Source organism: Squalius cephalus, assembly GCF_949319135.1.
Source record: "Squalius cephalus genome assembly, chromosome: 14".
In the NCBI taxonomy this organism is placed as follows: Eukaryota; Metazoa; Chordata; class Actinopteri; order Cypriniformes; family Leuciscidae; genus Squalius; species Squalius cephalus.
Genome location: NC_137135.1, coordinates 32,750,331 through 32,776,715, shown reverse-complemented (window position 1 = coordinate 32,776,715; position 26,385 = coordinate 32,750,331). Strand labels below are relative to the sequence as shown.

At 35.2% G+C, this 26,385-nt stretch overlaps 2 protein-coding genes across 5 annotated transcripts in view; one reads left to right on the top strand and one right to left on the bottom strand.

The window, feature by feature from the left end:
- Positions 1-3,651: 3,651 nt before the first annotated feature.
- On the top strand, positions 3,652-18,197 carry cdx1a (caudal type homeobox 1a). Its single transcript, XM_079893497.1, has 3 exons — positions 3,652-4,276; positions 15,159-15,307; positions 17,578-18,197. The coding sequence occupies exons 1-3, from the start codon at positions 3,919-3,921 to the stop codon at positions 17,767-17,769; spliced, it is 699 nt and encodes a 232-aa protein (XP_079749623.1). The 5' UTR covers positions 3,652-3,918; the 3' UTR covers positions 17,770-18,197.
- Positions 18,198-18,742: 545 nt separating this feature from the next.
- Positions 18,743-26,385, bottom strand: part of LOC307171705 (uncharacterized protein) — a 41,538-nt gene continuing 33,895 nt past the window's right edge. For all 4 annotated transcript variants that reach the window (XM_079893491.1, XM_079893493.1, XM_079893492.1 and 1 more), the window contains 2 exons: positions 24,995-25,075; positions 18,743-23,797 (listed from right to left, as the gene is read on the bottom strand). In XM_079893491.1, coding sequence (XP_079749617.1) covers positions 23,625-23,797; positions 24,995-25,075 — 254 coding nt within the window. In that variant the 3' untranslated portion in view covers positions 18,743-23,624. The remainder of the gene's footprint in view (positions 23,798-24,994; positions 25,076-26,385) is intronic.

Genomic DNA, 26,385 nt, shown 5'->3' with positions numbered 1-26,385 from the left:
ACACACACACACACACACACACACACACACACACACACACACACACACACACACACACACACACACACGAGTACGAGTAGATGGGATGTGTCTACTACAGCTACTACAAAAAAAAAAAAATAAAATAATACACACACACACACACGAGTACGAGTAGATGGGATGTGTCTACTACAGGCTATCTACTACAAAAAATATATAAAATAACACACACACACACACACACACACACTGTGCTGTCAAATCGATTAATCGCAATGAATTGATTCTAAAATAAAAGTTTGTGTTTATATAATGTGTGATACACACACACGCACACACATTTTTTGGAATACATCACAAGCATTGCTATGATGCCTTAAATTCATGTCTATAGGCAACCACCAAAACGCTGTATTTACCACATAGCAACACAACGAATACCTTAGCAACTGCGAAACACCCTGGCAACAATCTATAACATCAAAGCACCACTCAAAGAACATTATTAAAATTATTACATTATTCAACGTGTTTTTATTGTTGTTTCTAATAAAACAATTTCAGAATATAGTATTGGACCAGTATTTTGTATATTGGTAAAGTAACACAAACTTGTTTAGATATATGTGCATGCCTGAAGTTTAATTTAATATTAAATCTACTGTATTTAATTGGCAGTGGACATTTTTTCCACTATAAAAACGGACAGAATATTCCTCATGAGCGCTGATGTTAATGTGATCTGAACAGACATTAATCCCTATTGAGATTAATAAACAGTTAAATATGAATTGGGTGTCTCACAGAGGGAAATATCCTGTTATACGAAGGATAACCGCAGCGCCACACGTCCTGCTTAAAGAGCTGTGGTTTAGATGACACTAACAGACGTCGGAGAAATGCTGAGTGTGAAACTAAATCTCTATATCTGGCCCAGAAACAGCAAAGCTAACAATAAAACCTCACTCCTGCTTTTATAATCTTGTTTTTATCTATTTTAAGCAGAACATCTGGTGAACTTTGGGGAAAACTTTATTGTGGGTGGAATTGGTATTTTCCAGTAAATACATCTCAAGAGCTGTTTATTTTTGTTTAGGAAATGAGACAGGAGTTCCTGTGGTAAGTTAACATATGGATATTCTGTGCATTTGTTGCATAAATATTGCATACACTAAATTATGCATTTCAATTCATATAAAAAAAAAAAAACATGCATAACATGAGGATTGATGCTATTTGACCTATAACAATAAATACACACGTTTCTTCAGGACCAAATGGCATGGTAAAAAGGTTTACATTTGCCAATAAGTCACTTCACATAAACATACACATTTACACACAGCATGCATGCAACTGAAAAATACCTAAATTAAGCATTATTATTATTAGAAAAAAAAAAACCCAGAAAAGTTTCTTTATTTGACACAAATATTCCTCCATGAGTTTGATTTTTTGCATTCGGAGGTCAAGGTTTGGGTCGCTTCTGAGGATGCACGGCTGGACCGTCTCAAATATGACGGATGAACGTGGAACATGATGAAGTCAGAGCTCAGACTCTCATCTCAGACAGGAAATGGAGGAGGAGAGATGGTCAATCCAAATGCTGCTCAACGATCAACTTTGTGTGTGTGTGTGTGTGTATACACTTGAGAATGCTTATTTTAAGTGGACAAAAGGGGAAAGAGATGGAAACTGTGTGTGCATCTGAGAGAGAGAGAGAAAAATGACATGTATGGGAGAACATTTGACACAGTGCAGCTTAAAATTCATAGAAACATGTGTGTGAATGTGAAACAAATTGTTTCTTGTTTACATTTGTTCTATTGTATTTCATTCTAGACAAGTTTTTGCACATGTGTGTAACCCAGGGTAAATCTGGGGGTATTGCTGATTGAGAATATTTTAATAGGGTGTTTATCAACACTCATCTACACTTACATGTATCTCCTTTTTACTTTTACTTACCTAGAGAATGAAAATGTAAGTCTGCTGACAGCATCCATCCGATCCGGTTACTAAAGGAAAATTAAAGCTTATAAATAAACCTTTCCGGTTATCAATGTAAAGCTGCTTTGAAACAATATGTATTGCAAAAAGCACTAGGAAAAAAAAAAGTTGACTTGACTTAACTTGATTTGAGTTCAAACCATTTGCACTACAATGTAAAAGTTTAGGCTAGGTGTCCTTAAAGAGTTCTCCCAAAAATGTCATCATTTATTCACCCTCAAGTTGTTCCAAACCATGTGTGAGTTTCTTGCTTCTTTTAAACACAAATTGATTTTGAAGAATGTAAGTAACCGGACAGTTGACAGTGGCCAATCTGGCCATTGACTTCCATAGTATTTTTTTTTTCCTACTATGAAAGCCAATGGCTACCGTCAACTGTCCAACATTTCTTCTTTTGTGTTCAACAGAAGAAAGAAACTCATACGGGTTTGGCATAATGAATTTTCATTTTGGGGTGAACTATCCCTTTAATGAATGTTAAAACTCACATAGTAATTCATGTCAAATACATTTTAGACTGAATAAAAGTTCTTGCTCATCATCGGGTAGAGGATCAGTGATTTGTCATGAGAATGTCTATGGTAATGGGAACTGAAGACAGTGTCTGACAGTGGTTTACTGCCCCCATGAGGCCAAACATGAAAAAAATGAACAGGATTTAAAAATCGTCTTCCCACTTCCCAGCCTTCTAAGAATACAATAAAGATCTATAATAATCTCTACACTTTATATTTAGTGTGACAAGAAAAACCGAACCAAACAGCAAAACAGAACGTTTTGGCCTTTTAGCAGAGAAATTAGGCTATTTAAAAAAGTTTTAAATATAAACATTATTTAATGTTTATATTAATATAATATATATTAATATTAACCCCAAATATAATAAATGTATATAATCAATGCACTATTTGTAAATAACAATATAACCAATTGCAATATAATAACAAACCATGCAATAATATAAAATGATAATTTATCATGATAAAATATAGGCTATTGTAAAATAATGAGCTCTACGTGCTGAATGACAATAAAGGCAGTGTAAGTGTGAATGTAAAGTGGCATTACTCGCAGCATCAGTGTCTCCAAGCCTGAGAACACGTTCTCTCGGTTCTCACGTCTGTCAGAGGAAGCAGAATCCCGCCTGTTATCATCATTTCAATACAGAGGCCTTGATTTACAGTGTCGCTCGTTTGTCGCTTTTATTGCGGCTCTTTGATGTGCGCCGCGCGAGACCCTTTGAAATGCACGAGCGCTTTCTGATGTAGAGTCACGAGCGCCGCTCTGACTCCCCGAAAACCTGCCGTGAGATTCCAGCGCCACATCATCATCATCATCATCACCACGGCCTTCATCACCCCAAACATCATCGTCATCACTGAAAGATATCACTCAAATCATCATCCTCACTTCTATCATTTCTCATGGTGATCTTAATCAAAATCTCCCTTGATAGGCTATAGCCTACTAGATGACATGCCATGTTAGCATTCTGATCATCACCATCATAATGACCTTCATCACATTTTTGCACAGGTAGGCTATGCCTGTTATCTTAATCATCAAGTAAAGCATCCTGGACGGTTCAGGTCAAATTTGTGACCTTTAGCCTATGTGAAATGTAAATGCTCTTAACATGCCAGGCACTCGAGCGCGCGTCAGAGTCTTATATTCTAATAGAGATGTGGCGTCGGAGATAAAGCGTCGATAGCGGCATTCGGGCCTTCAACTATCTATGTTCAGCTCTCTGTTGTTCAGGGGGATAGGACTTCCGGACAGTCGGCGGCACCTGTGTGTGCGCGTGCCATAAATCAGCTCAGGTGGGTGTCCCGGTGTGACGTCAGCGCTGGGCAAACAAACGCGCGCTCGCGAGCGCTCAGGCAAGGTGAAGTTCAGTTAAAGTAAAACTTTCAGCTCGCGAGGAAAATGTCCGTGAGCTTCCTGCTGGACACGGCCATGTACGGCAACCCCGCGAGACACCTGAACCTCAGCCACCAGCCTCACCTGAACGTGTACCCGTCCGCCCCGTACCCGGACTACAGCGGGTACCACCCGGGTCCTGCCCTCGGGAATGACCTGCATCACACCGGCAGCTCGTGGAGTCCCGGGTTCGGCCCGGGTTCGCGTGAAGAGTGGCCGCCGCTCTATGGCCACGGGACGGGTCACTCGCTGCCGGTTAACGGCGTGGAGGTCAACAGCATTCCGCCGGTGGATCAGGCGCTGCTGGAGAGAGAAGAGCCGCAGGACTGGATGAGACGCGCCGCGGGTCCCGCCGGGAACACTGGTGAGAGATCAGCACCTCTCCTGACCCCTAAACCCTCCAGTGCTCAATACTGGCTCACATCACACTCTTTCACTTCCTCTACACGATCCAAAAATACCATGCATCGTAGTTCCACATTGGAGGTCTTTTTTTAGACATGTATGATATAACTTGATGCTTTTGTGAAATATACAGTGCAGTGTTTTTGGACAATACCATTGGTAATACCATGTTTTCCAGACACTTACAATGGTTATACCATGAAATTTGATGACTTTAAGAAATAAACCATATCAGTACAGTGTTTCTGTACAATACTATTGGTAATACCATGTCTTATAGACATTCATCTTGGAAATACCATGATGCTTTTATTGAAAAAAAGAAAGAAAAAAAGTCTACAGTGTTTTTCGACAATACCATTAGTAATACCATTCTTTTGGTTGCGCTTTATTTTAAAGTACGTGCACTTACTTGTACTCACAGTGTACTACTGGGTAATATAAGATAACTACATGGGTTAAGGTTAGGTTTAGGGGTATGTTCAGGGTTAGTATTTATTATTACCCAGTTATTGTAATATTAACTATAATAAGAACATAGTATGTGTAACATGGGTAACAGTACTGTAAAATAAAGTGCTTTTAGACATAAATCATGATAATACCATGTAATTTGATGCTTTTATGAAACAAAACATAGTAATACAGTGTTTTTTTAGACAACAGCAATTTTTTTTGGACAATACCATTGGTAATACCATGTTTTTAGGCATGCATAATGGTAATACCATGTAATCTCGATGCTTTTATGTAATGCATAGTAGTAGTAGTAGCTTTTTGGCAATATGACTGGTAATAGACAATGCCATGCTTTTTGGACATGCATCATGGTAAGACCATGTTTTTTTTTAGACATGTTCCCTGTGATCTCATGCTTTTTGGAAATATAGTACAGCATTTATACATGCATCATGGTGATACCGTGTTTTTGAACATATAAAACCATGTTATTCTTTAAAGCATGTTGAAGTACCACCTAAAAACCATGGTTTATGAATATGGAAATCATACAGTAACATGATCAAAACTGCTACAGTATAATCACCTGATACCATTCAATGCACCATTTTAAGACCACAGAAAGTGAAAGTTTAGCTTACACATACAGTATCTAATACTCTGAAAACCTGCTCCTTTCTGCACAGCATTTTAGGTGTGCTAACTTCTATTGTGCTGTAGGAATAGTTTTGCTTATTGTGACCTACAGTCACATCTGATTTAAATACAGATCAGTTTATGAATCAGTCATGCTTAAGGCCTGTGGTTTACAGCTGAGAGATCAAAATACCAGCATAATTCATCCGTTTGATCCTTGATGTTCTACAACATCTGGAGATCTGAAGGAGCGTGTAGTTGAACAGTCAATAATAGATGTTTGCGGCCTTATCAGAAGTGCATTATGGCTAATAGTTTACCAAGTGATAAACTAATCTCTTCTGGGAATATTTGTGTAAATGTGTCACACACAGTCAGGTCGGCACAGTTATAAAGCTCAGACGGAGCGAGACTCTTAGAGATGTTCACATTTCATTTAGTTCTAAAAGATTTGTGTTGCATGAAACACAAATCTTTTTAATGGCCTGGATTTGCATCTTTTTAATGGTCTGGATTTGTTGTTTTTGCTAAATCATATTTGGCCTCCAAATCCAATTTGATCCATTTCAATTCAAACCTATTTGTATAACACTTTTCACAATATATATATTGTTCCAAAGCAACTTAACAATGAATAATTCAAATTAGTGGTAAATGTAAAAATATAACGGTAAATAAATTGGTGTATACGATCAGTCTTATTTTTGGTCAATAACAATGAACTGCAGTCTGTGCATATTTCTTAAACAGGCCAAAAGGAGGAAATGAAGTCACGCTCATTAGTTTTGTCTTCAGCTTTCAAAGGGCCGTTGTCTAACACTGTTGGACTAGATGCAAATGTGGTCATCGTGTTTGACTGTTCAAATGTTCTGATATCATCACGAGCAGATTATAGACCATGTGACAAAAACAAATATGAGAATGTTCAGGAAATACAGCTGGGAAAAAAATGAAACGCTAATCTGAACTGGTTTAATTTTCCACTCTACTTTTTCCTTAGAAAACACACACGTGTAGCCTACCAGTATAACTTATCTAAATCACTTTACTTATCTCAGTAGTGACATACTGTTGACTTCTTTTGTTGTTATATAGAGTTATGATAATGACAACAGATTAACCCATATCCAAACCCTATCCCTAACAGAATGCATTTCATTTATTAGCTTTTATTTTATGAAAAAGTATTTTTCACTCTTTTAAATGTAATCATTGTTGCCCCCTACTGGACAACAGTAATAGACGCCTAATGCTTCTGACATGTGTTGTGATAAATAGGACTTTATTTTGATCTGTTAGTTATAATAATGTAGGTATTTACCACTCCAGATTCTGACTAAATTTCTATCTATTATTGAATTGAATCCTGGCACAGTTGACCCCTTCACAGTTTGCTTCGAAAGCAGTCAAGTGATCTGTTTACTGTCCGTCTATTACTGAGCTTCCTCACTGAAAACCTCATACTGACTGATCTGAACAGAGTTTGATGTCAGGATGTTGCTAAGAACATTACACAAAGATATATTTGGTAAAATAGACAGTTTTAATTCAAATTATCTGCTTATCAATGCATTTCTGTATCAGAGAAATTATGAGTATAATCAACATTTCCCTTGCCTCGTCCACCATCTTGCATTTTTTTTTATCTGAGCTCATCACAATGAATTATGGGAATTAAAAACTGCATTTGAATTTAGGCAAAGTAAGGTTTTTGTGGAAGACGGCTTAACTTTTGCAACAGTCTGTGACAGGGTTATTAATATTATAGGTAACTAAGACTAAAACTAAAACCATAACTTGAATCGTTAATTGAAATTAAGTAAATGTTAACTGAAATAAAATGAAATATAAAAATGTAAACTTTTTATCAGCTAGTTGCCAAAGCAACATTTCTAATTACCATTTAGTTGAAAGTCACCATGAAGTAAAAAAGGACAAATTCTTAATTCAGTTTCACTTTTTTTGGTGGTCACTTTAACACAACACACTCTGTTGACTATAAGTAATGTTGCACCTACATGTCTATTAACTCTCATTAGAGTGTTAGTAGACTATTAGTAGACTGGTAGGGTTAAAATAAGTTGACATGTGGTTGTCTGTTGGGGAGCATCAAAGTAAAGTGTTAGCAGATATTAAGCAGACAGATTACTAATAATCTAATGAGAGTTAGTTGACATGTAGTTGCAGAGTTACTTATAGTCAACAGAATGTTCAAAAGGGACCATCAAAATGAAGTGTTTCCCTTAATTCTTATTTTATGGAATATTGCAGTATATATTATAAATGATTAATCCGTGCACATCATTATAATATTTCTTTTTTTAATTCATGTGCCACGTGATCTTTAATTAAAGTAACCTCCCCTCCCTCTTGCAGCTCATCTCTTCTCTTCTCTGATGATGTTTACTGGCGTGAGGGCGGGGCAACCTGTCACTCACATGAGATCCACCAATAGCAAACCACAAACATCCAATCAATTCCCCACGGACAAAATCAAGTCCCACCCTACATTTGTTCTTGTTTGAGAAGCCGTCTCACTTGAATATACATCACACAAGGAAAGAAAAGACTATTGCAACTTCTGTTTCATATATATATATATATATACACACACACATATAAAATAAAATGAAAATAACACTAGTCTGTGATGCCTTAAAATACAGTCTAGGTAGGCAGCACACTAGTATTTGGCAGATCTAACAGATACGCGCTTCTGTCTTTATCTATGTGTGAACCTCTTCCTGCTATGTTTATTACAGCACATCATATGACTGTGATGAGTTGCGTGTATATGTGCACGTTATAATGAGGTTAAACACTGTAAACCCTCATTTACTGAGTGTACACTGATCCAAGTTTAATTTTTTTGCCTTCTTATAACCGGTTTGAAGAGATAAACCACTGTAAAAATCAGTTATCCATTTAAAACGACTACATTTTACACCCACTTAACAAGATCTTCTGTTAGTTCATGAAGGCGGTTTTGTAACCGCTGTACAAATAATTGGTTTCCCCAGGATTCTCAGATGGTCATTACCAAACATATTATGTCTTAGTAATGTCACAATGTTCATTTAAGGAAGGAGATAAACGAGAGCGCAGAGGCGCCATCTTTCGTACAGAGACACAGTGAGTCAGAGGTGTGTGATGCCAACGTGTATGAAGGTGGAGCGGTGTTGCTCAATGTTACCTGCTCGATTATTCATCTGTGTCTAAACACAAGGCGTCTTGAGAGTCGAACGTCCTGTCGACAAAGTGAAAGATTTTGTGAAAAGCTAATAACGGCAGAGGCCAGTGAGTCTGAGGCGTAGGCCGCACCCTGCTGTGTGCACTGTGGGAGGACCGGAGAACACTGATAAGGGGACCAGACTCAGTGTGTGTGTGTGTGTGTGTGTGTGTGTGTTTACACACGTCAGCCAAAGCTGCAGGAGAAAAGGGAAGAAAACTATTGAGAAAGAGTTTCAGTCTATATGCGCGGTTCCTTCTTGTTTTAGTATCATTGGGATACTATTATAAATATTTTTAATTCGTTTTCATTTGTATATTTCACGTTTTCATTTTAGTTTAAGTTGTTGTCATTTTTATTACTTCAAAAAAAAGTCTATATAGATTTTTCTTAGTTCACTCTTAGGAAAAAAGTTGTGGTTATATATACTCTAGGTTTCTTGACTCATTTTTAAAGAACACAAAGGTCAAAAAGGTTCTATATAAGGAGAAATGTCATGTATAAGGGGTTATTATTATTTTTTTCTAGTGATAAAGTATGTTTAGTAGCTGCTTAATTCATAAAACTTTAATTTAAACATAATTAATTAATTAAAACTAAATCCATAAAATGGTGGGAAACCCCAAAAACTCTATTTCAGTCATGCAAGTACAGTTCCTATCTCTTTAAATGGAGAAAAATACTTTACACTTGCATGAAGCCACAGGAGAGGATTTATGAATGAAGGTGAAGCGACATAACTGATGCTGGTATAGGTCACATGATGATGACAACATGACGGATGTAACATATGTTTTTAGCTGTTGTAAAGTAATTACGTATTCAAAATATGTACCTACTCAAGAGAGTATATGATTTTAACGACTTCTAACGGCAGCTGCAGGGATGCGATGACTTTACCAATTGGTGATTGGCTCTTTTATTTAGAAGGCGGGACTTATTTGAGAGTCACACTTTCTCCCATTCATAGCAATATGAGTGCACCGTCTTCATGTATATAAAGTCTTTTATATGAAGTGTCTGACAGAACCTATTTTCTTCTAAGAGTGTTTAGTACATCACGTAAATTAAAATGAGAAATATTGCTTTGGCAGCTAACTGGAATAAAATGTTTATGTTTTTTATATATATATTTTTATTTTATTTCAAGTAAACAAATTATTATTATTATTATTTTTTTTTGTTGTGTTTGCATGCACACACGTGTGCGATCTGATATCAGACACACTCAGATCGATACAGACCAGCAGGAAACGCTGTAATAACACTGAATGCGGTGCTTTGGAGGAGAATTGAGGCAATATGAGTGAAATAGAAATTACAATAGCGTAAATTTCAGATTAATAGTGTGCAGATTTCAAATTTACACAGATATGCTAAAACAGAAATCTGAGTGTTTGGTATACTGTATGTTTACTGAAGCATTTGATTGGACAAATACCTGATGATGGCCACATGTAGACATAAACACTGTATTTGACTGATGTTTATCAATGTAGCTTGTAAAGCTCGGTTGCAAAACTTCCACTCTTTTTGTAATTCACAGGAAGATTTAAATATATTTCCAAAGATCAGAAATCTCTCAAATGCACAGGGGTTTGTTCTAGTTTTTCCTCAGTGCTGAAGGATTTGTTTACAACACTGCTGCTTTAGTTTCTGGCCGTTATTAAACCCAAAATCTCACTTATAAACAGACAGGCCTGTACACTTTTTATAATGTTTTGGGGTCCTGAAAACACAAACGTTTGAAAACCAGTTTCAAAGTGCACGGTTTTGAAAACGAGACTGTTATAATTTCTTTGTAAACTACAAAAACACAAATTTGTGAAAATGGTGACATCATGTGCATGCTTATTACAAGTGACATCGCCAACTACTGGCCTGGCAGCAGAATACAGCATAACGGTTTAATGATCTACAACAAAACAGAGCGAGCTTTGGTGATAACTAAGCGAATATTTTATTAACAGAATAGTAATTTATTGCTATAAATAACATCAAATTTGAAAAAAGTTGGTCAAAACTGTACATTTACCATCGTTCACCAATGCAGCTTCCAGGCGCCATCTTTATTTTTTAGTTTAACCAGAGATAGTATTATTATTGGGAGATATGAGGGAAGAAAGTGATCACGTGTGCCTTGATAACCAATCAGTCTTGACGTCACTGAATTTCATTCAGAGTTGTGTGACAGTCAATCACTGTTTGCGGAGACCATAGAAATAAATGAGAAGTGCCATAAACTGAATCATACCTGTCCGTGACTTCTCTTATAAAACAGCAAAAAAAACCAAAAAACGGTGTAAACTCTAAAAATAGATCAACCCTGCAAAGAGCAAACATGTTGAAGATTAGCCGATGAGCTGCTGAGTGATTAAATGATAAGCCGTTTTCCCACAAAAGTAGTTTATTCACTGTAGTGAAGCCTCTCCTCTATTGACATCCACTAAAAAATAACAGCCTCTAGTCTCCTTCCCTCTGTACCGCAGCGTTACGCTATGTTTTTGCTAATCTTGGGTGCTTGCTTTAAAGCAGCTTTGGCTTAAAGGGCACCTACTATGCCCCTTTTTACAAGATGTAATATTGGTCTTGGGTGTCCCCAGAATGTATTTGTGAAGTTTCAGCACAAAATACCCCACAGTTAATTTATTATAACCATTTGAAAATGTCATTTTTGGGGCCTGTTTTAAAAAGAGCTGTTTTGGTGTGTACCACCTTAAATGTAAATGAGCTGCATATCCCCGCCCTGCTGGACCCAGATGATGAAGAGACTCCGGCACAGAATAAACACGAATGAGAATGGACTAAACGTCTCGGAATGGTTATTTGATACATTTATGTACTTACAAAGTTTTAATCGCGTCCCCTTTGCAATTATCGATGTGCAACACACACACACACACACACACACACACACACACACACACACACACACACAAATTGTGAAGTACAAACGAAATTATATTTATGCCAGGGTTGCTGTTGCGTCATGTTGACATTAGCCTACTTGTCGTACAGGTGCTTATATGGCAAATGTGAGAAGATGGCTATACAGAACCAGAAAACATATGCTGCAGCCAGATAGATGTTTATATACTGTCTATGGAGATAGAGCAGACCTTAATTTATTTACATTTGTAATTGCTGCAAAAAATGATACGTGACATAAAACTGTCTGACGTTGTTTGTTGAGACATCCTATGACGACGACAATAAATAGCTTTAGACGCATTTGTTGTTGAACTGGCTGACATCGATTGAAATGACTATTTGCTCAAAAATCATAAAATACACTTACTTCTTCTGGAGGTGACGTTGGATCGCGAACAGTAGGCAACGATCCACACTTGAGGATTAACTTTAACCCTCGTTCACTAAACACTAAAAAGTCAGTCAGAAAATGATTTGCGCAAACATAAACGTATTTAGGAAGTTTAAGTGGCGCCTTTTCTTCATAAATAAAATCCATCCGCTGCGTTTTCAGTGGCTCTGATGTCAGTGAAGACTACTATATCCATTCTTACATCCCACAACAGAACACCTACACTTCTTAGGAGACATTAGCGGCTGTCGTTGAAACAATGGAGGATGGTGTACAGATCACCGAGGGCGGGGTCTATGCCAAAACCAGATTGTCAATCAAACCACGTCGGTGGGGCTTAGCGCAATTCTACGTCACAGTGAGAGCAATCTTAGAACAGGGCGTTCTGAGACAGTGCTTATGATTTATTGAGATAGTAAAAAAACTACTGGGTGGATTTTTATCATTCTAGGGTGGTTTTGCTCACACAATGCCAACACACATTTATGTTCAAACACCATGTAAAAGTGAATTTTGCATAATAGGTGCCCTTTAACTGTCATAGAATGGAAGACATGGATTGTGGGATATAAAGGCAGTGAAGGATCCATCTATGCTGCCTTTAACAATCGAGCAGATGAAGGAACCTAGGAGACATTAGATTCAGATGTGCCTTGATGCCCTCCTACCTTGAAATGCAGCATTTTTTTAATTTATGACTTGTGATGCAGCCTAAATCATAATCACCCCAGCTAGCAAAACGCCGTCTATTAGACGTCGTTGAATAGACGTAAATCTTCAACGTCAAATTACGACTTTTCAGCGTTGAAAACAGGTCGATCTTCAATGTCTTGATGGAATATGTAAAACTCTTTAAAGTTATTTGAGATAATAATGAACATGGTTTGGTAGTTTGTTTTTCTCCGTTATTTTAGCATGTATAACAGACTTATCCTGTCTTTGATGATCAGTTGAAAACACATAGTCAAATAGTCCGGCGGAAACTACTTAGTTGAAATCACGTCGTAAACCAGTCCAAGGCGGACCGACTTATTTTCAACCATATTTCAACGTTGAAAGATGGTAATTGTTTACCGGGACACATGTTCATTGATTGGCCAGAGGACTGACTGAGCCTGGTTTCTCACGAGGTTTTTTTCTCCATTCTGTCAGCTGATGAAGTTTGGCTTCCTTGCCACCGTCACCTCAGGCTAGCTTAGTTGGGGACACTTAATATTCAACAATATTATTGATTTGACTGCACTGACACACTATTGCGTGAGAACTGAACTGAGCTGGTGGATGACATCACTGCTTTATAGATTAAAAATGAACTAATTTAATAACTGACTTCAATGACACTGTTTCCTTTAGAGTTGCTACACAGCCGAAATGATCTTTGTTTGCTTCATTAAATCATTTTCCTGTTATCATTGTAAAGCTGCTTTGGAGCAATCTGTATTGTATAAAGCTATAAATAAAGCTGACTTGACTTGTTAAAGTCACCGTGAACCGGAAGTTGTGAACGACTTTACTTTAGTATTGTGATGTATTTTCTGAAACGGAAAACTGAATGAGAAAAATTGAGGGCGTGGCTTGTTTTATCCCACTGGGAATTGATTGGATCTAAAAAAAAAAGTGGGCGTTCCATTCAGCTTGCTGGGAAGCAGATTTTCAGATTTTGATATTTTTTTGTGTGTATTAATCAACTTGCATGGATAAATTATTCAACACAAGACTAGTAATGTGCACCAACAAAGTAAATAGGGTCAATTTGGATTTCATGTCGATTTTAAATGTTTTGTATCAAACAGAAAGATGAGGGGAACAATGAAAAACATGTTGTTGATGGAAACTGAAATGCAAACAAAACTGGATCTGCTGAAAAATGATTCTGAAAATGTCCAATGTTTCTGTGCCACAACATTAAAGATGTTTTAAGACAAAAGTACTTAGCATACAGCAATCTCAAACATATTTGGACTCTGAATTCACTCTTATGAATATTTGAATATCATTGCATTAGGAAATAAAGCATCAAAACTGTTTAAAAGTCATTCAAACACCTGCGTTGTTACTTACATATCGTAATCACATTGACACATTTTAAGTGTGACTTAAGATTTAAAGTGGGGTTTAGGAGGGGTAAGACGAGGCTGTCTAATGTCAGAACGTGGTTAACGCTAACAGAACATCAGGCAAACAACATCTCAAGAGGAACCAAAAACTGTGAGAGGAATAGAAAAGTGGTTTACCACAGTGATATTCTTCATCAGCCTCTGTAGAGGAATATTCACGTTATTAGTGCCAAAAGTGTCTTGGATGGTGACAGATTATGAAAACAGGAACTGAGATGTCATCTGTGACACTTCCTTTTTGACACCCAAACCCTTCAACAACATTTTTCATCTTTCCATTTATTTTGTATTTACTCAATTTATAAATGCCCCTTCTAACTAAAAAAAAAAAAAAAAAAAGCTATGAATCGGTCATGTATTTCATCAAATTATAGATATTTTAGATCGATGGGATTGATTTGTTCTTCTAGAGTCAAAGCTGCACAACTCTAAACTAAAATCCAAGAACACAAATGTTGTGCAATACTGAAAATATCAGGGGATTTTCAGCTTAATAAGTCATGGGAAGTTTTGTTTTAGTGCATTTTTCTATCCAACACTTCAATATTATTATTTATTATTTATTAACATTGAATTTGCTTTGAACTTAAATGGTTCTGTCAGGCACTTCATATATAATTAATTGATTCAAATAAATAAATCAATTCATTATTTATTTTTGTTTTAATTCACTTTTAATTTTAATAACATCTTATGAATTAAACAGCTTGTAAAGATACTTTATCACTAGAAAAATTGAAATAACCCATTAAACATGAAATTATTATACAATAATTTAAGACATTTCTCCTTATATAGAATGCTGCCCATGACTTTTAATAAGCTGAAAATTATGAAGCTCTTTATGAATACAAATTGCAGTTTTTGTCTTATTGGAAATATTTGTATACAAATAAACATCTTTTAAATATACTAATTCCATTAAATGGATAATAATGCTCTCTATAATATATATATATATATATATATATATATATATATATATATATATATATTTTTTTTTTTTTTTTTTTTTTAATTCAGCAACCACAACTGAATATGACAATTAAAAAGAGAAATATCCCTGTTGTGCCGGCAGGAGGGAAGACGCGGACGAAGGACAAATACCGAGTGGTGTACAGTGACGTTCAGCGCCTGGAGCTGGAGAAGGAATTTCATTTCAGCCGATACATCACCATCAGAAGGAAGGCGGAGCTCGCCGGAGCCCTGAGCCTATCAGAACGCCAGGTGGGTCATTAACCCTCAGAAAGAGGAGGTTAAATTAACCTGCAAATTCATGCCGTCTGATTATAACTGAGTTTTGTGTAAAAGGGCAAAATTAGATAATAAGAAGAACATATGATAATGGTGATATGTATATAATGGTACACAGGAAAAACACCAAAATTAAATGTACTACATTTCCTTGAAAAGATGATGTGCATCTTGGCGTTCACATGCAGTGTTTTTTATGAGACATACCAAAATGTGCATACAAATAGCTAAATGGAAAACTTACTAATGACTATCATCTTTTCTAATGAGCAACAAAAACCCAAACACAAGATAACATGACATGCGTTTATTGAGAAATAAAAGCCACGGTGGCTTCCCCGATTGCAGAAACTTCTATTTTTATTACAGATATTTTGCGCCAATTTCTCAGAAAGTGATGATTTTGTTCTCTCGAACACATGGGATGGAAACGCTGCTTCATTCGCAAATGTTTTTTAGGCAATATTCCATTTTTGAATTCGTAACTTTTGGATAGCCTTTTTAAAATCACATTAATTATGTAGAAATAGTAAGGCTGAACTGAAGAAAAAGCATGAACACATCCATGTGTCACCCTAAAATCAAAACAATTATATATATATATATATATATATATATATATATATATATATAAACAGACAAACAGTTTAAGAAGACCATCTGCAACTAGATAAATATCAGGTTACACTTTATTTTAAGGTGACGTAGAACTTACTCAAATAAGTAAAGAGTAATATTAATTAACTACGTTCTTACTATAGAGTTACGGTTACGGTTTGGTTTAGGGTTAGTTACTTGTAATTATGCATAATTTACTGTTATTACTATAGTAAGTACATGTAGCCTTAAAATAAAGTGATAACAAAAATCATTGCAAAAAATAGCTCAGAAAAGTGAAATTAGTTCAGACTAAAGCTCCGGTAATTTAAATCTAAGGTTTTAAAAATCAATTTAATTTATGATGTAAATAAAAAAAATGCTTATATACTTAGAATTAGCTCTAATGAGAATAAAAAAAAAAAAAAAAAATAAATAAAATATATATATATATATATATATATATATATATATATATAAAATAACACTCACATACACGAGTACGAGTAGATGGGATGTGTCTACTACAGCTACTACAAAAATATATATAAAATAATACACACACACACACACACACACACACACACGAGTAGATGGGATGTGTCTACTACAGCTACTACAAAAAAATATATAAAATAATACACACACACACACACACACACACACACACACACACGAGTAGATGGGATGTGTCTACTACAGCTACTACAAAAAAAGATATAAAATAATACACATACACACACACACACACACACACACACACACACACGAGTAGATGGGATGTGTCTACTACAGCTACTACAAAAATATATATAAAATAATACACACACACACACACACACACACACACACACGAGTAGATGGGATGTGTCTACTACAGCTACTACAACAAAATATATAAAACACACACACACACACACACACACACACACACACACACACACACACGAGTAGATGGATTGTAACTACTACAACAAAATATATAAAAAAATACACACACACACACACACACACACACACACACGAGTAGATGGGATGTGTATACTACAGCTACTACAAAAATATATATAAAATAACACACACACACACACACACACACACACACACACACAAACACACACACACACACACACACACACACACACACACACACACACATGTAGATGGGATGTGTCTACTACAACTACTACAAAAACATATATAAAAAAACACACACGAGTAAATGGGATGTGTCTACTACAACATATTAAAAAAATACACACACACACACACACACACACACACGAGTAGATGGGATGTGTCTACTACAGCTACTACAAAAATATATATAAAATAATACACACACACACACACACACACGAGTAGATGGGATGTGTCTACTACAGCTACTACAAAAAAATATATAAAATAACACACACACACACACACACACACACACACACACACACACACACACACACACACACACACGAGTACGAGTAGGTGGGATGTGTCTACAGCTATTACAAAAATATATATAAAATAACACACACACACACACACACACACACACACACACACACACACGAGTACGAGTAGCTGGGATGTGTCTACTACGCTCATTGGTTGTTGAATACGGTAAATCACGTTGACTCTCTGATTCACAGGTGAAGATCTGGTTTCAGAACAGACGAGCCAAAGAAAGGAAAATGAACAAGAAGCGACTGCAGCAGGCTCAGCAGAGCTCTACGTCCACTCCTCCCAGCATGCCCAGTCACGCCAGCGCCACCATGGTCTCCAGCACCAACAACGCTTTGATGACAGACAATATATCGACCACCATTAAAGAGGAATACTGAGAACCTTTCAGACAGAAGGACAAACAGTACATGTTTACACAGTTTCAGCGACACTGAATGGAACGTTCATATTGCACTACACAAATGACACGCAAACATGTTTTATTGTGATAATGCGCACAGTATTTCAATTTTTGTAAAAAATTATGATCTCAGAGTATGTCGGACGACTGAAGACACGTCATAATTCTTTCTAAATTGTTTTGCATACTGCTTTTGATGACCTCACTGACGACGATGATGATGATTTAATGACTATATTTGCAGCGCGTGCTTCACTACTGCTTTGCTTTGCCATGTAAAATATTTTACACCTACTGCAAAACTGACATTTTTAAAAAAAAACAAAGAGTCAACTGGTGCCTCTGTGTAATTATTCTTTTTAAAAAGTGTAAAATTTTTAATAAAAAGATATTTGAGGAGAATGTAAATCTGCTCGTTTGGAGATTCTGTGAAGGATGTGAATCTCACAAAAAAATATTTTTTTAGGACCATTAAGAATTTATTTTTTTTACATTTAAAATTTTATTTTTTAAATTTACATTTTAAATTTTATATTTTAAATACGTTTTAAATGACAAGGAAGCAAATAATTTACAGTATTACTTAAGAGTTTTTTTAAACAAAATTTTAAGTTCATTGAATAAAAAAATATGATGCTAATACAATGAATGAGATTGGTTTAATCAACAGAAACTCAAAATATTGTGTTGTGCGAACCACAAAATATCTATGTTAATTAGACAAAAGAGAACACACTTTTTGAAGATTTTACAATGTAATTGCCATTATTCTCAAAGGTGATTCTCATTACCGTTTTTTTATAATACAATATTTTTGAATGATTTTATAGGTCAGAATAAATCAATTAAACACTACAATGGTGTGTAAATGTCACAATTTAAATAAAATATTTGTGCGCATTTTTTTTTTTTTTTTTAAGAGAATTTGGGGCAGAAAAAAAAAAAAAAAAAATCTTAATGTTTCTAAAAAAAGATTATTTTTTAATTTATTTTTTAAAGTAAAGTATAATTTCGTACTTCTTTTTGAATATGACCTCGACTTTTTCCGGACCGGTTTTATCAGATTTAACTAAATCATACAATGACATTTAAACTCTAAATCAAGCTGTACTTTGAGAGGGCGGAAACCGTGCGAGTGTTTACCGATCACAATGAACTGTGTGGATCATAAGTTGCGATAACACAAGGAAACAAACACAGCTTATTGATAAAAACAGAAGCAGAAACGGTGACCACGTACTAAACGCGCTCAATCATTGACAGACAAACCAGAGGTCGAGCAGAAGCTGCGATCCGTACGGATGGCATGGGTGTGTGGCCTGTTCAAAGTCAGATGATTCATGTCAATTAAAAAGCCAATAAAGACCTGATGCCAGTAACGTTCATCTCATGTCCTTCAAGATCACGCGTTTGAACTGTTAATGTTTGATTGGTTTCACAATGTCACCATTGACCCTCATCTGAAGGAACACACAGATGTGTCAAAAGCACTGACACTATATATTTAAGTTGAAGCACCGTGTCAAAAGTCACCAGTGTTCACACTTCAATCAAGTTTGTCCATCTCCAGCAATGGTTATAAAAAACTGCTTTACTATAATTCAATAATGTCCAATTATATTTTACACTGAAATTAATTGTAAGCGTGATTTTATCTCGTAAACATAATCAAGTAATAAGTTAGTCTTCAGTTTTAAGAGTATTTATGTTAGATATTGTAATACAAATAAAATTATTCTTCTGTGGAACACAAGATATTTTTATGAAGTTTTTGTTTATACAATGAAAGTCAACGGGGTCCAAAAATTAAAAACAAAACAAAAACAAAAACAAAAAAAAACCTTTTCAAATGTTCTTCACCAAAAAAGAAAGTCATTGAGGTTTGGGGTGAAAAAACTGCTTTAGGTCAAAAACTGTTGTGATGCAAAGATGAATTCACCAATGTCATATTATATTTAAATGAATTTCATTGGTTGTTTAAAGCGAAAGTAAAATTTGGGGAGCTCAAAAAAGGACATTATAAGGAACAATAAAAGTGTGATTTTTTCCTTAAACATAATCAGGTAAGGAGATCAGTTTCAAGAGTATTCCAAGTAAGATATTCACCAAAATAATATTTTTTTTTTCTGTTGAACACAAATTTGATATTTCAACTGTTTTTGCTCATACAATGAAAGTTAACGGGGTCCTGAGCGTTTTATTTTTTACATGATCAGAAGAAATACAGTCATTCAGGTCTGGAATGACATGAGGGTGAGTAAATGATGACAGGACTTTTATTTTTGGGTGACATAAGTAATAGACAACCATACAAACACATTTTTAGGTTTCAACAAAAGAGAAGAAAAATAGTATTCATTTTAATTATACATTGCTAGTGAAATTCTTGCTGCTGAAAAGTGCAAAAAACGTATGTGAATGAATGCATGACGTGCATATGAGAAACAAATCATTGCATCAGTTTCCTGGTGTTTTCTGACGTAACTGTTTTATTTTAATTCCTTTATGTGTAAAGCACTTTTAATTGACAGTGTAAGAAATGTGCTATAAATAAACTTGCCTTGCCTATTACTGCAGCGTCTCCAAAAATTCACCAAAAAGAGATAACTATCTTATTTCACACTTCAAATATCTTTATTGACGTATATAAAAGTATTTTACACATGAAGCCAAGAAATGTACCAAATGTGTTATTTACAATTTTATCTTGATGAGTGTGAAAACACATTATACAGGAGAATGAAACAGAGAGAATTAAACTTATATCCTTTACTTCCTTCCTCATTTTCTAGAGAAAGTCTGTTTACAGCCATGCAGATAACAGCAGGATGATATTCTGCATCTGTTCACATCCATGTTAATCATTAGCCGTGTGGAAGTTGTAAAGTGGAAAATGAAGATGCAAGGCAATCAGCATCTCCATCCCTTTAACCCCACATCAAAACATGCTCCAAATCACTCAATCAGGGGTGCGTTTCTCAAAAGCATCGTCAACTATGTTCGCAAGTTCTGTCATTACCAGTTCAACGAATCGGTGTTTCCCGAAACCATCGTTCTAACGAACATTCGCAAACAGCATCGCAGAGTTGTGTGGTTGGAACGACAGCTCTCGACCTGTGGTTAGAAGCATAGTTTCTAGTTTGCCATGTGGACTTAGTAAATCCTTATCTTGAGCAAAATAATCAAGCTGAAATTCAGTACAACCTGTGTCTTTTATTTAGAATACATACAAATTTGTCAAGAGATTTAAAGCACAGTTTTTGAAGAGTGCGCATGTGTGAACGTGCTCTGTAAGAAAGAGCCTATGATTGAATCTGGAAATAAAGCAAAATAACTGAGAAAAATGAGAAATAGTCCTCAAATGCCATGTCTGTAATGTATATCAAAACATCTAAAGTTAATTCGAACTCAAATGGTTTCATTAAAAGAAGGTATTACTCCACCACGCGCGTGACATCATTAACCAACGTGGTTGAACGACCACTTTGCAACAAAACTGTTTCTGGAAACAGTCGTGACTAGCTTGTTGATTTCTTCAACGATGCATCATACTATGTACTAGTCAAGCAGCGCGTTACATCGTTGTTCAGGAAACGCACCCCTGACCGACTTTACTCGTCTTGACCGCTTGTGTAGATTGATAAGACACTTTATGTCTTATTAGAGAGAGTTTTACACTAACAAAAATAATAATTTAAATCATTCATATGCACCCAAGCAAACTCTTTTTTTTCTTCTATATTTCTTTATTTTATATTTATATTTAGAATCAAACTACCTGAAAACTTATGGAAAAATAAATGACCAATAGCTGTGGGATCCTATATATTATATATATATATATATATAATGAAATGTCTCAAAATTGATTTATACACTGTGTTGCATGCAATGCACACAACAGAAATGTAATTGCCCACAGCGTTCACCATTAGCACTGAGAAGGGATGAGATGTTTCCACTCACATGCAGGAAATCACATGATATGATCAGGAAACCACATTTAAGAAATCCACATCAGACTACATCAACAGTGTTAAAACCAAACTCACACATTTATAAACCAAACTCAAGCTGAAGGAACTGACCGAAACACGACTCTTACATACAGTTACGACAAATATGCTCTCAATCGGCATGAATAAAGTGGAAGTGGATGTAATTAGGGTCATTCTAAGGGCCGCTCACACTGACAGCATAAATGTCAAGTCAAGTCATTTTTTTTGATATTGTGAATTTTTTTAAATTTTACTATTTATATTGTCTTTTCTCAATACACATGGTTTCAAACCAGCTTTACAGAAAACCGTACTGTTAGAATTTGTAATATCATAATAATATGTTATAACATAACATAATAACATGCCTTTTAATCTTAAAAAAAGGTAATAATAGTTACATTTTGTGATGATATACAAGCAATCAATCAGTTGAGATTTGCTTTACAGTATGTCTCACTTTATACTGTATGTATGCAAATAAAGTTGGATATACTATATATCCAAGCTTACATAAAGATCTGGCCAATAATACAAATGGATTAAAGTTAATTCATTTTATTATAAAATTAATTACAATTAATGTAATTTTAATTAACATTAATTTTCAATGAAAGCTGAGTATTTACATTTCTGCCTCTGGCAGATGCTTTTATCCAAAGCAACTTGCTGTGCATTCAAGCAATAATGTTTTTATCTTGGAATCGAATCCTTGACCAGTTTACTTGGTAGAAACTAACCGAGTCTACGATAAGCAATTTAACCCAGTCAGTGTGAGCGAACATTTAGACTTCTTTGCTCTTTGTACTTGAGGAACTTAGGAAATTTAAGAAATTATTACAGCTATACTTTTCTGTAAACATTTTGAAATAACATGTACCATATAAATAAACCTCATCTGCAGATGTTTGACATGCTTTAAAAGTTAAATTCTCTTCACTAACCAGTATCTAGTAATCTAGCAAAGCTCAAAATTTTAATTGCTTTGTTTTAAATATAATTAAAAATGGCTGTATTTTCATGACTACTGAGTAATTGACCACATCAGATCCCCTTTTTGAGACTCATGATGAAAAGTCTGCTTTCATTTAATGTTTCTTCTTGTTAGAGCTGCCGACAGCACAATTCATGAAGCGCTAAAAACAGAAGTGCTGGTTTGGTGGAAAACACATATTTGGTTTCCTCTTTTTTTTTTTTTCAGCTTGGTTCACTGGATGTGCCACAGTTTAACTTAGACACGAATGTTAAAACTCACACTCTATTCCAGCTAACAGGAACTTCAGCAGACATTCTGGCAAGGCTCTCTTAAAGTTATGAACAAACAGTGACATTAATAGAATATTCGTTCAAAGTTATATGATCCATAAATGTTAGCATAAAAACCTCATTTACACATCATCCATGGAACATTTTTTCTATGGAACATTTTCTAATGTTTTTTAAATGTTACTACTTGTTTCAGAATGTTTAGAGAACATTCAAATGTAATATTCTAATAATGTTTCCAATAATGAAATGGAACGTTCCCATAACGTTTGCATAACCAAGAAATGGCGTTCCAAAAAAAAAAAAAATCAACGTTCAGAGTACATTCAGAAATAACTTTTTCATAACTTAATAGGAACATTAGCAAAACATTCTAAGAACATGTTTCTGATAGCTGGGATAGTCCATAACACCACACAATATCAACACACAATACCATCATCAACATGTCAAACCAAAAAAAAGTTACAAAAACGTTTCTCCGATACTCCACGAATATGTTTTGTTTAAACTGTAAAACTCCCAAAGTGAACATAAGGACTTCATTCACACAAGTTTGGTTGTGAAACTATCTTCTCTGTACCTGAGAGTACAAACAGTCCTCCTTAGGCTGCTGGTGAGCGTTTGAGTGGTTCGGAGTGAACCTCACCTCTCCGTACTGAACCTCTTCCTCTTTTCTCTCCTTCCTCTTTGTCTGTGGCCCGACCGCAGTGTATTCCACATCAGCAGCCGGGAGACATTCTGCAGACAGAAGAGGAAAAATGATGACAGGACAAGACTGTTAGTTACTGTTAGTCTCCTGTGAACAATAGCAACATTACCATAGCTGGAAACTGTCAAATGCTTTTCAGTAGTCAAACTGTTTTACTGTTAGTAGCAAACAAAACGCAAGATCCATCCAAAATAAATGGAGCAAGTTCAACGACTCGCTACTGAATAATTTGCTTTTTGTATGAGACACATCCACTTTAATGGATGTCTAAACTTTTGTTTCTAATGCTGGTGTTTCAACAGAGATCGTACACTTATTTTACAACCCACGACCAAAACTTTCCATTCCGGTTTACAAATTACAATCTTTGAAATCAACAAACTTATTGTACGTAATATAATAATACAACTTAACTTAAAATTAAATCATAAAATGTAACAATTAATGCAATAAAAAGTGTGGAATGGTCGAGCTAGACTGATGTAGTCAACACAGCAATCGAAGTCTTTCCATCATCATGAGGGAAAAGTTGTCAATTATCTATTTTTAAAAACATGCATTAAGATGTTTGCATTGAACTTGAGATGTGAAAACAACACAATTGAATAGTCTGATCTAGAGCAAAATCATCGACTAAAGTACAGCTGAAATATTTGTTCACTTATTGAACACCATATATTGTCAGTGTTTGAAAAAATGATCTTCATTACTTAATCCATTAAACGGCTTTCAAACTGTAAAATACATGAATTCAAAAGACAGATGCAATTACTTTTTACATCATCTTTTCGTTTAGTCTAAAAGGGTGATGACATTGAAAGCAATCTGCAATGACAAATCAACTAGAAAGCTTTATACCGAGTGAAAGTGATTGTAAGTGACCTTAAAGGGATAGTTCACCCCAAAAAATGAAGTTTTTGTTATTACTTAATCAACCTCAAGTTATGCTTTCCTCTTTTGAACACAAAAGATGATATTTTAAAGAATGTTGGTAACCAGGAACAGGAACAAAAATACTATGGAAGTCAACGGCTACCATCAACAGATATTCATCAAAATATATTCTTTTGTGTTCAATGTAATGACAACATTTTCATTTTGGGTGAAATATCTCTTTAGGTTGTAGGCAGTCGGTGTAGCATCACTAAAAAAACCACAAGCTGAAAGATTCTTGTGTTGTGTTTGTTTGTAGATGATGTAGTTTCAGTGTGTTTTTATGTTCATACCTGATTTCCTCTTTCCACTCTTTTTGTTGTGTTGCTCATGAGAGATCTGAGCATAAACGAGCTCCGTATCTCCAGCAGGGGCTGATGAGGAAAACTGACATTAGCCACATATAGACTCCAATCTGTTATTTCAATCATTAACAAATTATTAGCTTCAACACTAGCCTCTATAACAGATAATCCTCAGATCATGCGTCATCACGCAACATCACATCAGCAGAAAGGAGAATCTTCTCCACCCATATATATATTGGACCTTATTAATACAACTTCCGTAAATATATAAGTAAATTCAGAGTAATTTACATGTAAAAAGTACTGTCCATAAACTCTCCTCTGGATTCACAAATGCATCATAAAACTCAGACTTTATAGTTAAACATATATGTTAATGAATTCGTAAACGGCATGCATTCACAATGAGCAATTTATTGTTTGTTGGAAGATGGCGTAATTTTTTTTCATACCACCTTACATTGTGAAAATATGAACACTTTCATAAATACAAACATTTATGTCAGAAAAGCTTTATGAACGATTTACAAAAATAATTGTGCTTCATGAATAAGGCCCAATGACTTTTACCATGATCATCCGTGAATACAATTAATGGTCAAAAATCATTATTGAGTCACATAATCAGGTTTAAAGTCAAGATTTTACTTTCTATATATTCATGAGGCCTTTCTGCCATTTTGAACCAATTTGACTATTGTTATTCATGACTCACCTGACAAGGTTTGTCAAATCTCCACCAAAACTGGCTCAGATCATCTTCACCACAGCTGTAATGTTTCTACTTCTGGCCTTTGGACCAATTGTCTTTCCAAATCTATGCAGCATATATAACATGTATGCCACAAATCTCCTCATCATTTTGAGGAATATTAACCAATGCATTTGGCTCTGTAATTGCTGCTTGCATGCTACAGCATTTTAAAGGGGTGGTTGATTATGATTTCACTTTTTTAATTTTAGTTGGTGTGTAATGTTGCTGTTTGAGCATAAACAACATCTGCAAAGTTACAATGCTCAAAGTTTAAAGCAAAGGGAGATATTTGCTTTTAAAGAAATTGTTGTGGACTACAACAAACGGCTGGTAGAGACTACACCACATTCCTCCCGGTTAGTGACATCAATAACCCTGAAATTTACATAAACCCCGCCCCCTGAACACGATTTATAGATTATGATGATAGAATATGCTAATCAATGACTAGAAGATAACTACACATAAGCTACATAAATTCATCAACTAACCATTCAGAAATGTCCTGTTGCTTCTACATGTTGTCACTTCTTCTTGAGTCTCTCCATCATTGTCTGACTCCAGTTTGAACATAAAAGGCTAAAAGTTTTTGAAATTTTCAGTGCATGTCTGTGTGAGGTAA